Below are 12,603 nucleotides of genomic sequence, written 5' to 3'. Positions count from 1 at the left end.
ATGTGTCTTGACTTTAGATTAACACAATATGGCATATGAAAAATTAGGTTAATTGCAATTATATGTCAATCATATTGAATGAATGAAAGGGAAGACCATCGACAACTTACTTTTAAAGCTTGTTAAGATGTATTTTAATTGTCCTTTTTTCTGCATCTTAAATAAATCATTTATTTATGTATGTATGTCTAAAGGGATGCCGGTTTTTATGTTCTTATAAATAAAGTGTCTTTATTTCAATTGATAAAATACATATCAAATGTTACAATGGTAAAATATTAAAAACGAGCTAAATACAGGAATGAGAATAAAAATTAAAAATTAGTTACAACATTATGACAATTATATTAAAAACTATGGAAAAACTAAGAATTAACTGCTAAATTATATCTAAAAGCTAACCTATTAGGGACTGGTCAATAAGTAGAGGGGGGGGGGGGGTGTGGGCCGGAGCAGAAAGGGGGTGGGTTATGTAGTTTTGATCTACATGTAGGGGGTGGGTCATCTTATTTATATCAGTATAAATAGATAAATTTCTCGAAGTGACCAATTTTAAATGATTTTTTAGCGATTTCAGGAGGCTCAAATATAAAAATTTCCCGGGGGAGCATTAGGCTTTTATAGATTGTGCTAGCATAATTTTTGACATAATTGGAGCTAAAAAGCATAATTTGTGAAACGAGCACTGCCACGGCATAATTAGCAATTTTTAGCACTCTTTGGAGCATAAATTCATAAAATGTAGTAAATATGGTGTACTTTCTACAGAAATAAATGAAATTTAGGTAGTTTGTTCTTGCAATGCGTGTTTTAGCTATACAATTGTGATTGTTAAGTCGTTGGAGGCATTTTACAAACGGTTTAGAGATGCGAGCAGCTAATTTGGACAGCTGACGGCCGTGATAAACTGCCATAAACACAAATAAATTTACAACAACAGTTTATTTAAAAAACATCATAATTTGGTGTCGTTATTGCGCACCTCTATGTATAGAATCTACGTCATTTTGTGAGCATAATTTCGGAAATCAGAAGCATAATTTGGGAATTCTGGCATAATTTTTGCATAATTTGGCAAAATTTTGAGCACTGCTAGTAGCATAATATGCCACTTTTAGGAGCACAATCTATAAAAGCCTAGGGAGCATGCCCCCTGACCCCCCCCTAGATGGCTTATGATCATAACGTCAGTTTTGCCTGTCTGTCTTCATGCTGCGTTGATTCACTCAGCACTTTAGGCTTTCACCAGTAAACTCTTTTCTTAAACACTTTGCAAATATAAGTTATAGACAGTGGTTGTAGACAGTTTTTGTTGTCAATTTCTGTATTTCTTGAATAATTGTTTATGAATTAATATTACGTACTGATTCAATTTTCGCATATGTTTGTGTCTAAATTTTCTCGTAGACTTAACACACAAATATATGGAAAACTTAAAAAAGACTTGTATAAGCGATGAGCATTTTTTCCTTCTTTGGTGTGCTAAGAAATGGAAAAAGACGTATACGGAACTGCAGTGTTTATCAGGGAAAATTAGGGTGATGTTGTAGGGAATCACACTTTAAAAGCTGATATCAAATCAAAAACCTCCAACCACTTACAGAATAATGAATTTTATGAGCAAAAGGGGGTGGGTCATGTAATTTTCAACCCCCTATCAGGGGTGGGTTAGCCAGTTTTGAAACCGGAAGGAAGGGGTGGGTCACAAATTTTCAAGCCACTACTTTTCCAATTGCTCCGGCCCACCCCCCCTGGTACTTATTGACCAGTCCCTTACCAAAACTATTCTTAAAACGCTCAGTTTTTAGTAGGGGTAATACAATATTTGCTGACCGCAATTGATGGGTAGAACAGTGCCGCTTTGGTAGTAAATTATACAGCGGGTGGTTTTCGTCTGTACTGATTTTTTCAAATAGTGTGCTGTCCGCTTTCACAAGTAGGTCATTTATATTGATTAATTCAGAGATATAATGTCGCTTGCGGCTCCTTTTAAGGAAACACTGTACTGCATTAAGGTCCGACGCACTTGCACCATACACTGGTAGTCCATAAGTTATCTTTGGCAGGACAATGGCTTTGAACAGATTATCTTTATCCTTCTGGCTGTATCATTCTTTTCTTAGGCTTCTGATTACGTATAAACACCTATTTGCTTCGTAGATTTTCGTATTAACATTCTTAGTAAATTTACAATCCTACTGGAAAGTCTTATTGACTCTTCGATGGAGAAGCCAATTTAAACGCGCTCCGTCGTTTAACCCTCTTACTCCTGAATTTCCGCGAAAAACGCGTTTTTTAAACAGTTCAAGCTAAATTTCCCTAAACTTTGCTAGAAAAGCACTTTTTCACACTATAGAAACATCTTTACAAAGATTCCATGTAAAAATGCACGATATTTCACTTTGGTGCATGCACATAGCCTAAATTTGAGAGAGGTGCAGTATTGCGTATTATCATTATATCAGGACTAATAGTCAATTATGATATATCACGTTTTTTTCTATATGTTTCTTCTAAAGGATAGTGCTATTATCATGATATATCTTTGGTGATATAAGGGGTTGATTTTGTTGATATTCCGCAATGGGGGTTTCTCTGATTATAAAGATATGTTATCATGATATTATTAGAATACTTAAATAAGTAACTATTTCTCTTTTCCCTGTGATACAGTGATTTATCATGATATTATCAGAATATTTAATTAACTAACTTTATTTCTCCTCCCAGTGATATAGTGATAAATCGTGATATTATCAGAATATTTAATTAAGTAGTATTTCTTCTACTCCCAGTGATATAGTGATAAATCATGATATTATCAGAATATTTAATTAAGTAGTATTTCTTCTTCTCCCAGTGATATAGTGATAAATCATGATATTATCAGAATATTTAATTAAGTAGTATTTCTTCTAGATCTCCTCCCAGTGATAGAGTGATTTATCATGATATTATCAGAATATTTAATGAAGTAGTATTTCTTCTCTTCCCAGTGATAGAGTGATAAATCATGATATTATCAGAATATTTAATTAACTAACTTTACTTCTCCTCCCAGTGATAGAGTGATTTATCATGATATTATCAGAATATTTAATGAAGTAGTATTTCTTCTCCTTACAGTGATAGAATGATAAATCATGATATTATCAGAATATTTAATTAAGTAGTATTTCTTCTCCTCCCAGTGATAGAGTGATTTATCATGATATTATCAGAATATTTAATTAAATAGAATTTCTTCTTCTCCCAGTGATATAGTGATAAATCATGATATTATCAGAATATTTAATTAAGTAGTATTTCTTCTACTCCCAGTGATAGAGTGATAAATCATGATTTTATCAGAATACTGCACTTACCCTAAACCCTAACCCTAACCCTAACCTAACCTAACCCTATTCCTAACCCTAACCTAACCTAACCCTAACCCTAACCCTAACCTAACCTAACCTAGCCTAACCTAACCTTAACCCTAACCTAACCTAACCTAACCTAGCCTAACCTAACCTTAACCCTAACCTAACCCTAACCCTTACTCAAACGCTAACCCTGAATAACATTGCCTCTGAACTCTAACCCTAATTTTAAACGATAACTTACATTAACCCCAGACAATCCCAATACGTAAATCTTACCCGCATCTTACTAAATACGTATTTGAAAGTTGCAAGAAAAATGACGCAGTACAAACTAAATATTTTCTGGTTTGTGAATGACAGCCATTAAAATGCCAAAGAGTGAGTTAAAAAAAGCCAAAATCGGGTGTTACGAAAGTTAATCTTGCGGTGTCTAAAAGGAGTAAATAGCAATGTGATTATGTAGTTTTGTGGACAATTTTGATATTATCACGATATATCATAATATCATTGTGTCTGTTATTGCTTGAGTGAGATTTGAAAATGATAGTGATACATGATATGATTCTAACTTGATAGTGATACCTTGATAATGATAATTTTAAAATTTGATAACAAAAAGTATTCTAGCAACTATCATGTAAATACGATATGATAATGATATTTTTGATATTTAAAACGGAAAAATATTTTTTGATATTATCATGCAGTTATCACCAAAATATCACTGAGATATCAAAATATCAGTTATCAAACTAATGATATTCTATCATGATATTTTGATAAACCGCAATCCTGCACCTTAGTGCTAAATTTGGACTTTGTTTGGGCTGAATCTTTCCGAATTTTTTTTTCTTGCTCCTTTTCCTTTTTATCGCCTGTCTTGTTTTCGTTACTTTCTACTCTTCATATCTTTTTTTTTCGACGAAAAATATTTCACGTATTCGTTGGAAAACCCTGGAAAGGAGACCATGATCAATTACGGATGTATTGGCCTGTTTGAGCAACGATTTTGCACCTAAAACGGATCGCGTTTTTCTTTGATTAACTCTGTCAGAATGCAACCGATATTCAAAATGAACAGCTCTGTAGAAAGGTCAATCCTAGCTCTATCAGCTGCTTATCAAAAAAAAATTCACTGACGTGCAAATTGATGACGTCACAAGTGGTTCAATGACCGCGCCTCCAAATAGCGCCTAATGCGCGTTTGGGAGTGAAAGGGTTAAGGGGGTGGGAGATAATCTTCCCTGTTCCTGGGGTTGGGGGTGGGGGGGGGGGGGGGCTGTATTATCACAAATAAAAATCCTTTTTTGTTGCCTTATTTTTTAAAAAATTGAATGTTCGTTAAGGACGAACCATTATTTTTTTGGAGGGGGGAGGGGATGAAAAAAATTAAAAAAAATTGTTTGCAGGGCCTGGAAAGACAAAATAAATTGTTTGCAAGCACGATATGTATAACAAAAAATAGTAAGAATTTAAAAAAATATGTTTGCAGAGGAAAATTTTTCACCCCCCCTCCAAGAAAATAATGGTCCGTCCCTTAAATCAACTACTTCTTCAAACCAATTCGCTTACGGATTAAAGAATATTGCTTCTCGCAGGCAGTTGCAAAAACCAACATACAAATATTTGACCGGGCACTACAGATTCTGAACCATAATTCCTATATTAGGTAAAGTGTTCAGGCTGTCACTACAATTTTGAGCCATTTTCCAAGAAGTTCACAAACATTTCCCTGCTTTTGATCAACCTTTATTGCACACCAGCATCACTATTTCTACAAAGATTTAAATATACAGTTTAAATCTAAACAAAGAATCGATGGAACAGGAAGTTCTGCTATAAAAGGGACGGTACCTCCCACATCTCACATGCTTCAAAAACTTCTGAAACCTTTGAAGAAAATATGATGTATCTAGTAAATTCTTAGGAAAAATGAAACACATTTTATCAGTGACTGTCGTAGAACAAGCGTAGGTTGTTTGTTAGGTGTTTACGCTTTGATGTTGACAACTGCGTGTCAGAATGGTCAGGCCAGGCCCTTTTATACTAAAACTTTTGTTGAAGTGCTTGTAAATTTTATTGAAAAAGGTGGTAATTCAATTGTAGCTATCATTTAAATTTTAGTTCAGTTCGTTTAAGAAATATATTTATAACAAGCCCAGGTCATCTACGATGCAGTAGGGGAGATGACAAAGATTCCTATACGGAGAGGCGTTTATTCCCATACAAAGAAGCGTAACTGAATCTACAATACAGCATGCAAAACGTTAAGCAGTTATCGATCTCGTTTCGACTGCCTGGTGTGGGTGAGTCAGAACTAAATATACCAATTTATAACCCACCGATTAATTTTAGCGCGCGCTCATTGGACAAAACACATCACGTGGTACAAAATCGGACGACGGGTATCAGAAATAACCCCGTCCGATTTGATATCCGTCGCCCGATTTTATCGACAGGTAAAAACTGAACGAACAAAGTCACTTTTTCAGCTCTAACTTTTTAATCAAATTACAGTGTTGAAAAAATAACGTAAACCAGCATTGCATTTATTTCAAACGCAGTTACGCCGTGATTATCACTGTAGGTTTTTTCCTATTTACCAGCGATAAAGCGTGTTGTAGAATAATCGGAGGGTTATAAAAAAAACCCTCGGCTTGCTGATTGGGTTGCCTCAGCTGAGAATCCCTGCTTCTCGCCAACTGATAATTTTTTGGACAATCTTTCAGCTTCGGGTATTATCCTCCAATATACCAGCCGCCTGAAGCGGTTTATTTACTAAATATACAACGCACGTGCAGAGCCATTGTGCTGCTCATAACCTTTCAGGGAGTTATCGTTGACGTTACCGTCGCGGTAACAAGCATTACTGTTATTTTACACTATGTAAATCCCCATTAACATTAATTTTGAAGTCAAAATCAGAAACTAAAAATTCAGATTTAAAGGAGCTACGTTACGGAGATTTCGCCGTTTTTGGGTCTAAACTATTTGAAATTAGTTGTAGGGAACTTAACCCATGAAAAACATTATCTTTGAACATCTTAAGGAAGATATAACCTTAATTTGCGGATGGAAACCAAGCCACCGCTATAAATATCTATTTTTTGGAATAACTTGGAAACAACTTGAAAACTTAAGCCTTAATTTTTCAAGTTGCAATCCATTTCCATCCGACCCAAATGCAGCCAAAGACGTTTGTTAACAGTTTCAGTGCTTTAATATATTAGCAATTTTTAATGAAAATGGACTATTATTTTTAGGTTTCCTGCGACACAAATATAAATTTTGGCTGGTCGAAAATCTGGTAAAATCGTGACAAAAACCCTTTAAGTTACCATACAATGGTAGAGCCTAATCAAAAATTACATTGTTTTTCTTACAAAGTCCGTTTTAGAATGTAGAATCCTTTCCTCTTTGTCTATATTACTTGTATACAGTGTGCATATATTGGTTTACTGTTAATGAAGGTGTTGGCTCGACCGGCCCAGCAACAGTATTTAGCGAACGAAAATATTCCCACGGGGATTAATCACATTCTTCAGACCATTGTCGTTGGACAGTCCACAGGGATCATGTACGGGATTGTGAGTACTTGTGCAACCGCTAAAATAATAATAACCTGTTCCTCGTGTTTGCCCTTTTAAAACAGGTCCGCACTTAGGAATTATTGACAAATATGAACGCGGCGGCACATCTGAGCACGTGTCAGTCACGCGCTTAACGATCTTACAAATGACTTTTCCATCCTGCCAATCAACCAAACTTCCTGTGTCCGGTGAACAAACCAGCCAATTGTTGATGTTGCTTTTGATGAGGAACTCCCTTCCAAATTGTTTCCACAGTGAAAATTCCATGGCGTTGTAGTCAGTTTCATTCAGTGGTGTGGTAGTAGATATTGGGACATCTGCCTCGGGTCCTAATGGCCAGTTAGGTCTGGGGGTAACAGCGTTTCCGTCAGTTAAAAATTTTTGGTAATCAGTAAACGTGTAACTCCATACTAGAGTCCAGCCTCCTCCATCGGTTTCCATCTCACAGTAAACCTTGAACGCGTTTGCATGGGATCCACCATCTGGATCAACCCAGTACATGCCACTGGGATGGAGAGCTCCGGGAAGCGCCTTGCACGACGGAACAGCTAGCTCTTGGGTTGAACCTACGGGACAAAAACAACAAGCTATATGTAAATGATGAATTGAAAATTCACAAGAACTTTTAAAAGAATATTGATAAAGATTAATTTGTGATTTCTCTAATAAATGCAAGACAGCAGTTTTGTACAGTACAGGTAAAGGCGACATGACCATGCATTACCTGTAGAGATTGCGAGTTGGAGTAAAAGGCGAATAAAGTGTTCGAGTTAACAACTGCCTAAGAAAAACTAAAAATATTATTCCAACTGGCCCCATTCTTTGAATGGCGAAGGTTATCCTAAAATTATCAAACCACTACTCATTGACTCAAACCTCAGCCATAATAACTCTCCGACTCATGAAGACACAGGAAAGGTGACATATGTCCACAGCAGGAGGCACAGATGCAAAGGCAAGTCCACTGACGCATTTCAAGATCAAAACAAAGGAAAGGTATTTTAAGTGATCCCCAAGTAGCGATAAAAAGAAAAAAAAAAATGAGATCTTAAAAATATAAAAAGTGGTAACTACATTCTGACTATGCTTACCAAGGTCAGAATTGATCTGCAAAAAAGATAAAAACAAAAATTCATGTTATTGAAATATAAACAATAACCGTTAACCAAATAATAAGATAAGTTTAGTCTACGTTGATGTGATAAAAAAAGTCAACCTTTCTTGCCCGGTGCCTGGTCAGGTTGTTTACGTTTTTTTTGCATCAATAAGGTTGTTTTTCGAAGAATTAAAATCAGATAGTATTACTTAGAAAATTCACGTAGAAGAACCCTTATTTGCGTTTTTACTCGGTACATTTTCCAGGTGAATTGCATTAGCTTGTTCTACAAAGAGTCGTGGATGGCTTTTCCGTGTTTTGTCCAGCAGAGAACACGTCTTCTCGCCTGGTTTAAAATTAGCACTCTTACAACGCTTTTCTCTGGTACATCGCTGTGAGCAGGAAATCAGTGAATCTGATCTTGTTACAGAAATTGGAGTTGCATCAAATAGAACAGAGTTGTTCTTTGTTTTCAAGACGGCTTGTAGTCGCTCGTCTGCTCTTGTGTTTGTTGTTTGGAGCAGGAAAAATACTGCAATGGTCAGCATCTGTAGAACATAGAATTAGTTTGCTAGCAAAGATCGTCCAACTAAAGTTTAGCCGCAACGCGATAAAAACAGAATTTCTTTCTTATCGATGTTCAAGTTGAGGTGTTAGTGACATATAAGATTTTATAAAATAATTGAGATACTACGCGCGCTCTCATTGGTCGATAGGTGTGTTTAGATGAGAGTATGTAAACACGGTTGTGACGTCACGGTTTCTGTGTTTCCCGGCACAATTTAAAAACATAAAACTGCAAAAAAGACTTGTAAAGTAATGTCAAGTATAAATATTAAAGAAATGGAAAACAATACCAAATTTTGATATGTGTTCCGGCTTCTCTTCCTACGTTAGCCCGAGGAAAACAAGCAAAAGAAAGAAGAACCACAGCGCTTTGCCTGCTTCGATGATCGTGAGCGCTAGACGAGCTCGTGGAGGGAGCTCAAGCGAACGACAAAATATGCAACAAAATACGCAGTAAACATTTTTCAAATACATATTTGCATTTAAGTACTACAAAAATTTTTCCTATAAGACATTCTTTAGTAGAGAAAAATTATAGGTCAAAGCAAACGAAGCTATATGCCACAAATTGATCTTAAATTCAAACTTTGCACGGCCGATCGGTTGCCGTCTTTTTGCCGTCAAATCTGCTTAAAATGACGCTTAAAATGTATTTTCTCTGAGTCTTTCTTAGCGTAAAAATTCTACTGTTACATTGGCAATAATAGTCGTGAACTTCTTTCATTCAAAATGGGCTTGGGGAAGAGGAAAGAATGGAGATATTTGTCAGAAAACCCAAAGCAGAATTTGTTCTCAATTTGAGGTTTATTCTACGCTTGAAGAACATTACAAAGACGGAGGAAACGACAGTAGAAGAAACCGGACTCGTTTAGATCACTATCTTAACAATTTACCGTACAATAAATGCATACCATTGCTACCGGCCTCGCTAGATCCGCTGCTTGTGTTATGATTCCTAATTATCCTGCAAAACTTCACAAGGCATGGCGAGACTTTTCAACCGTGTTATCGGGCTGCCAAATCATTATTCGGGCAAGTTCACTTCACTTTCAAGAGCGATCAAGCACAGTGACATTCATTTCCAGCTTAAATAAACTCCTCATCTCGAAGTTCTTTCCTTACAGAGCCGTATTTTTTAGCATTTCTTTTAGTTTTTGTCAAACTTTCCGTATTTTTCTGCAAGATTTACTTGGAATCGCTTTCGTCGACACGGCTCTACTTGCCACAAATTTTAGTGAACTCTTATAACACGAATTTTGATTGGTTCATGTGTTGTCAAATGCGCGTTTTGAGAAAATCTATTTCAATCAAGATGTAAATAAACCAAAATCCTCTTCATTTGTCGAATTATTTCTGAAAAAATATTTTATAAAAGCAATAGAGGACTTTTTTCCGTGTTTACATAGCCTCATCTAAACACTCGGGTGGTTGGGAGAATTCTCGAAAGTTATGCAAACCCTCGACTGCGTCTCGGGTTTGCATAACTGTCTTGAATTCTCCCAACCCCCCTCGTGTTTAGATGAGGCTATGGAAACACGGAAAAAGTCCTCTATTGCTTAAATGTAAGGCATACTATTTGACTTGGCTTAAATAAAAAATGATATAATTGATGGATATTTAATGAAGATGAAGTATTCAACATGACACGAGCATGGGACAAAGAAAAAAAGAAAAAACTAAGCCGCCGACGGGAATCGTTGTCATGGCCTCCCAGATACCGGTTGGGAGCTCTAACATACTGAGCTACGAGAGACTCGCCATTTACTAGGTTGATATGTGACATGCGTCCTGCATACTGGTAGGATCAGCAATGTCGAAATCATCAAGTTTGTAGTAAATAATAAAGATGGTAAATTTTAAGCTCGGTAATAAATAAATATAGCTATAAATAATGATATAATAATTTCTTCGGAGAACAGGTTAGAGTTTTAAAATGCAACGTTGTGCCGAAACGTTAAACAAGGCAATTATTTAACATCAATATACAAACTGTGGAAGTGGAATAGAGGTATTCTGCACAGCTTTTATTGTTGGCAAGGTTTTGTGTCGCATGCATAACTTTCCTTAGTTTGTTTTCCGTTCTTGAATGATTAATCACGTGAACCAAAAAAAAGGGATGAAATGGATGTGTTATCTGTTTGTCAGTATGTGAAAACTGCCACAATTTTATTTTAATGCTTCAAGGTACTTCTTGTTCTTTATAAGCCATCAAAATAATAATAATAATAAAAAAACAGTAATATATGAATTGTAAGCTGAAGTGTTAATTTTACATTGTTAATATACTGATTTAGATTGAAAAGGTTTGGCTAGTATGTTTCGAATTGTAGGACTAACTTTTTCATAATTCAGACATAGTAATGTAAAAAAAATAAAGTCGAGCAAAGGAAGAAGAATCTAACCAGCTATGTTTCATCTCGTTTTTTACCTTTTAAAACTGTTTTCACGAAAGTGGAAGTTCTAGAAGTTTTCATGGTTTCTAAAGAATTTTATTCCATAATGGCACATGGAGAAATTAAATCTTATTCTGCCTTTAAGTTACAGAGAGCAATCCATACCTCTACTTGATGTGTCATTTTTAAGGCCTTATCTAATCCGTAAAGTTTTCTGACGAAGTGTCTCTACGAAAACTTCTTACAAATCTCTTTTCTGCTAAAATATTAACCAGGCTTTAAAAATTGATGTTAATCTTTGAAGTCAACAAATGACCTTGGTATTGGGAAAATAAATTACTTTTTCATAATATACACTCGATTACTGCGCATCTGGTAGAGATAATACAGTGTTAGTTTAATTATGAATTACACGGTTTGTTATGTCGAATTTAATTGTTATGTTAAATTTCGTTCGGCTGTTCTGTTTAGAATTAAGCCTTTGTTATTATTGCAAACATTACGAGGGAATATTCAACCAATGACTAGAAAAAAGGAACGTGAATATTTCGGGCTTTGCGGGAGATACTGGTCGTACATTGTGTTCTATGATTGTTGACGAAATTGTTAGAATTTTGTTTTTTGGAGGTTTTCTCAGTACTGAAAGATTCCAAGTTGTGTGTGTAGCATTCCCTGCATTTTTGGAGAACAAAAAAAATTTCAATGCTCGGCATTTGTTAAAAATAGGACAATAGGAAATAAAAATTGTCGGGCTGAAATTGGTTACACAAATACTAAATCACCATACCAAATACAATGAAACTTAAAAGCAGAATCTGAAGTATGCGAGCCATACCATTTGTAGCGCACGCAATCTTTTCTCAGAAAATGCGTGTGTGGGAGACTTCACCATTTCACGAGGGTTAAATTAAAAAAAAGTTATAATATTGAGGGAGATTTTTCTTCAGAGACCAGGTCATAGTCATTTGGGTATTCATATTCCGTTGGAAGTCGATGACAATGCAATAGTTGAGTAATTAGATACAGCAAAGTTATCAACTAAATGATCTTGTCTTGGTTTACACCCAAGTTCTCAGAATTGACATTAAAAAGACTGTATTACTATTATTTTAACGTAAGCTCAAGCATTCCTTAGACATCATAATATTAACACTGATGAAGGGGTATCCCCGAAACGTCTGTTTTTATATAGCCTTTAAAGCACTCCAAGAACACTATTAAACACTTATTGATAATTATTTTGAGTGCTATGCAGCAAAAAAAAAAATTGTGGCATTACAATTCTTGTTTGTTTTCACTTGACGTCGTCAAAATCTAACGGAGTTTTTATCTTTTATTGTCTTTAAGACTATCTCAACAAAGTGCATTTTGTTTCGGGCATTTGCCACACAACTGACGAACAAATCGTTTTTTTTTTTTAATTTTCATCATCCTCTATTGTGTGCGTGCAATATTTCTACAAAGAATTGCCTGCGAATATTAAGTTGTAAACATTCAGCCTTCTCCCAGTATTAAAGGGACTATGTCACGGATTTAAACAGATTTTTGAACAGCCAAAATTTATACCTTAAAAATAAGAGTCTATTTTTATA

The 12,603-nt window shown here is 35.4% G+C and overlaps 1 protein-coding gene across 2 annotated transcripts; it reads right to left on the bottom strand.

Moving 5' to 3' along the window:
- Positions 1–6,520: 6,520 nt before the first annotated feature.
- LOC144629111 (uncharacterized) lies at positions 6,521–11,253 on the bottom strand. 2 transcript variants are annotated; one of them, XM_078487303.1, is made up of 4 exons: positions 11,177–11,251; positions 8,309–8,599; positions 8,047–8,062; positions 6,521–7,521 (listed from the first exon to the last, which is right to left on the bottom strand). In XM_078487303.1, the coding sequence occupies exons 1-4, from the start codon at positions 11,192–11,194 to the stop codon at positions 6,866–6,868; spliced, it is 981 nt and encodes a 326-aa protein (XP_078343429.1). In that variant the 5' UTR covers positions 11,195–11,251; the 3' UTR covers positions 6,521–6,865. The 2 variants fall into 2 exon arrangements, with proteins under 2 accessions (XP_078343429.1, XP_078343430.1); XM_078487304.1 differs by lacking the exon at positions 8,309–8,599 and having other exon boundaries at positions 11,177–11,253.
- Between the last annotated feature and the right edge of the window lie 1,350 nt (positions 11,254–12,603).

This window comes from Oculina patagonica, chromosome 10 (assembly GCF_052425735.1).
Source record: "Oculina patagonica isolate OP01 chromosome 10, crgOcupat, whole genome shotgun sequence".
NCBI classification, from domain to species: domain Eukaryota; kingdom Metazoa; phylum Cnidaria; class Anthozoa; order Scleractinia; family Oculinidae; genus Oculina; species Oculina patagonica.
This window is presented reverse-complemented; position numbering and strand designations above follow the sequence as displayed.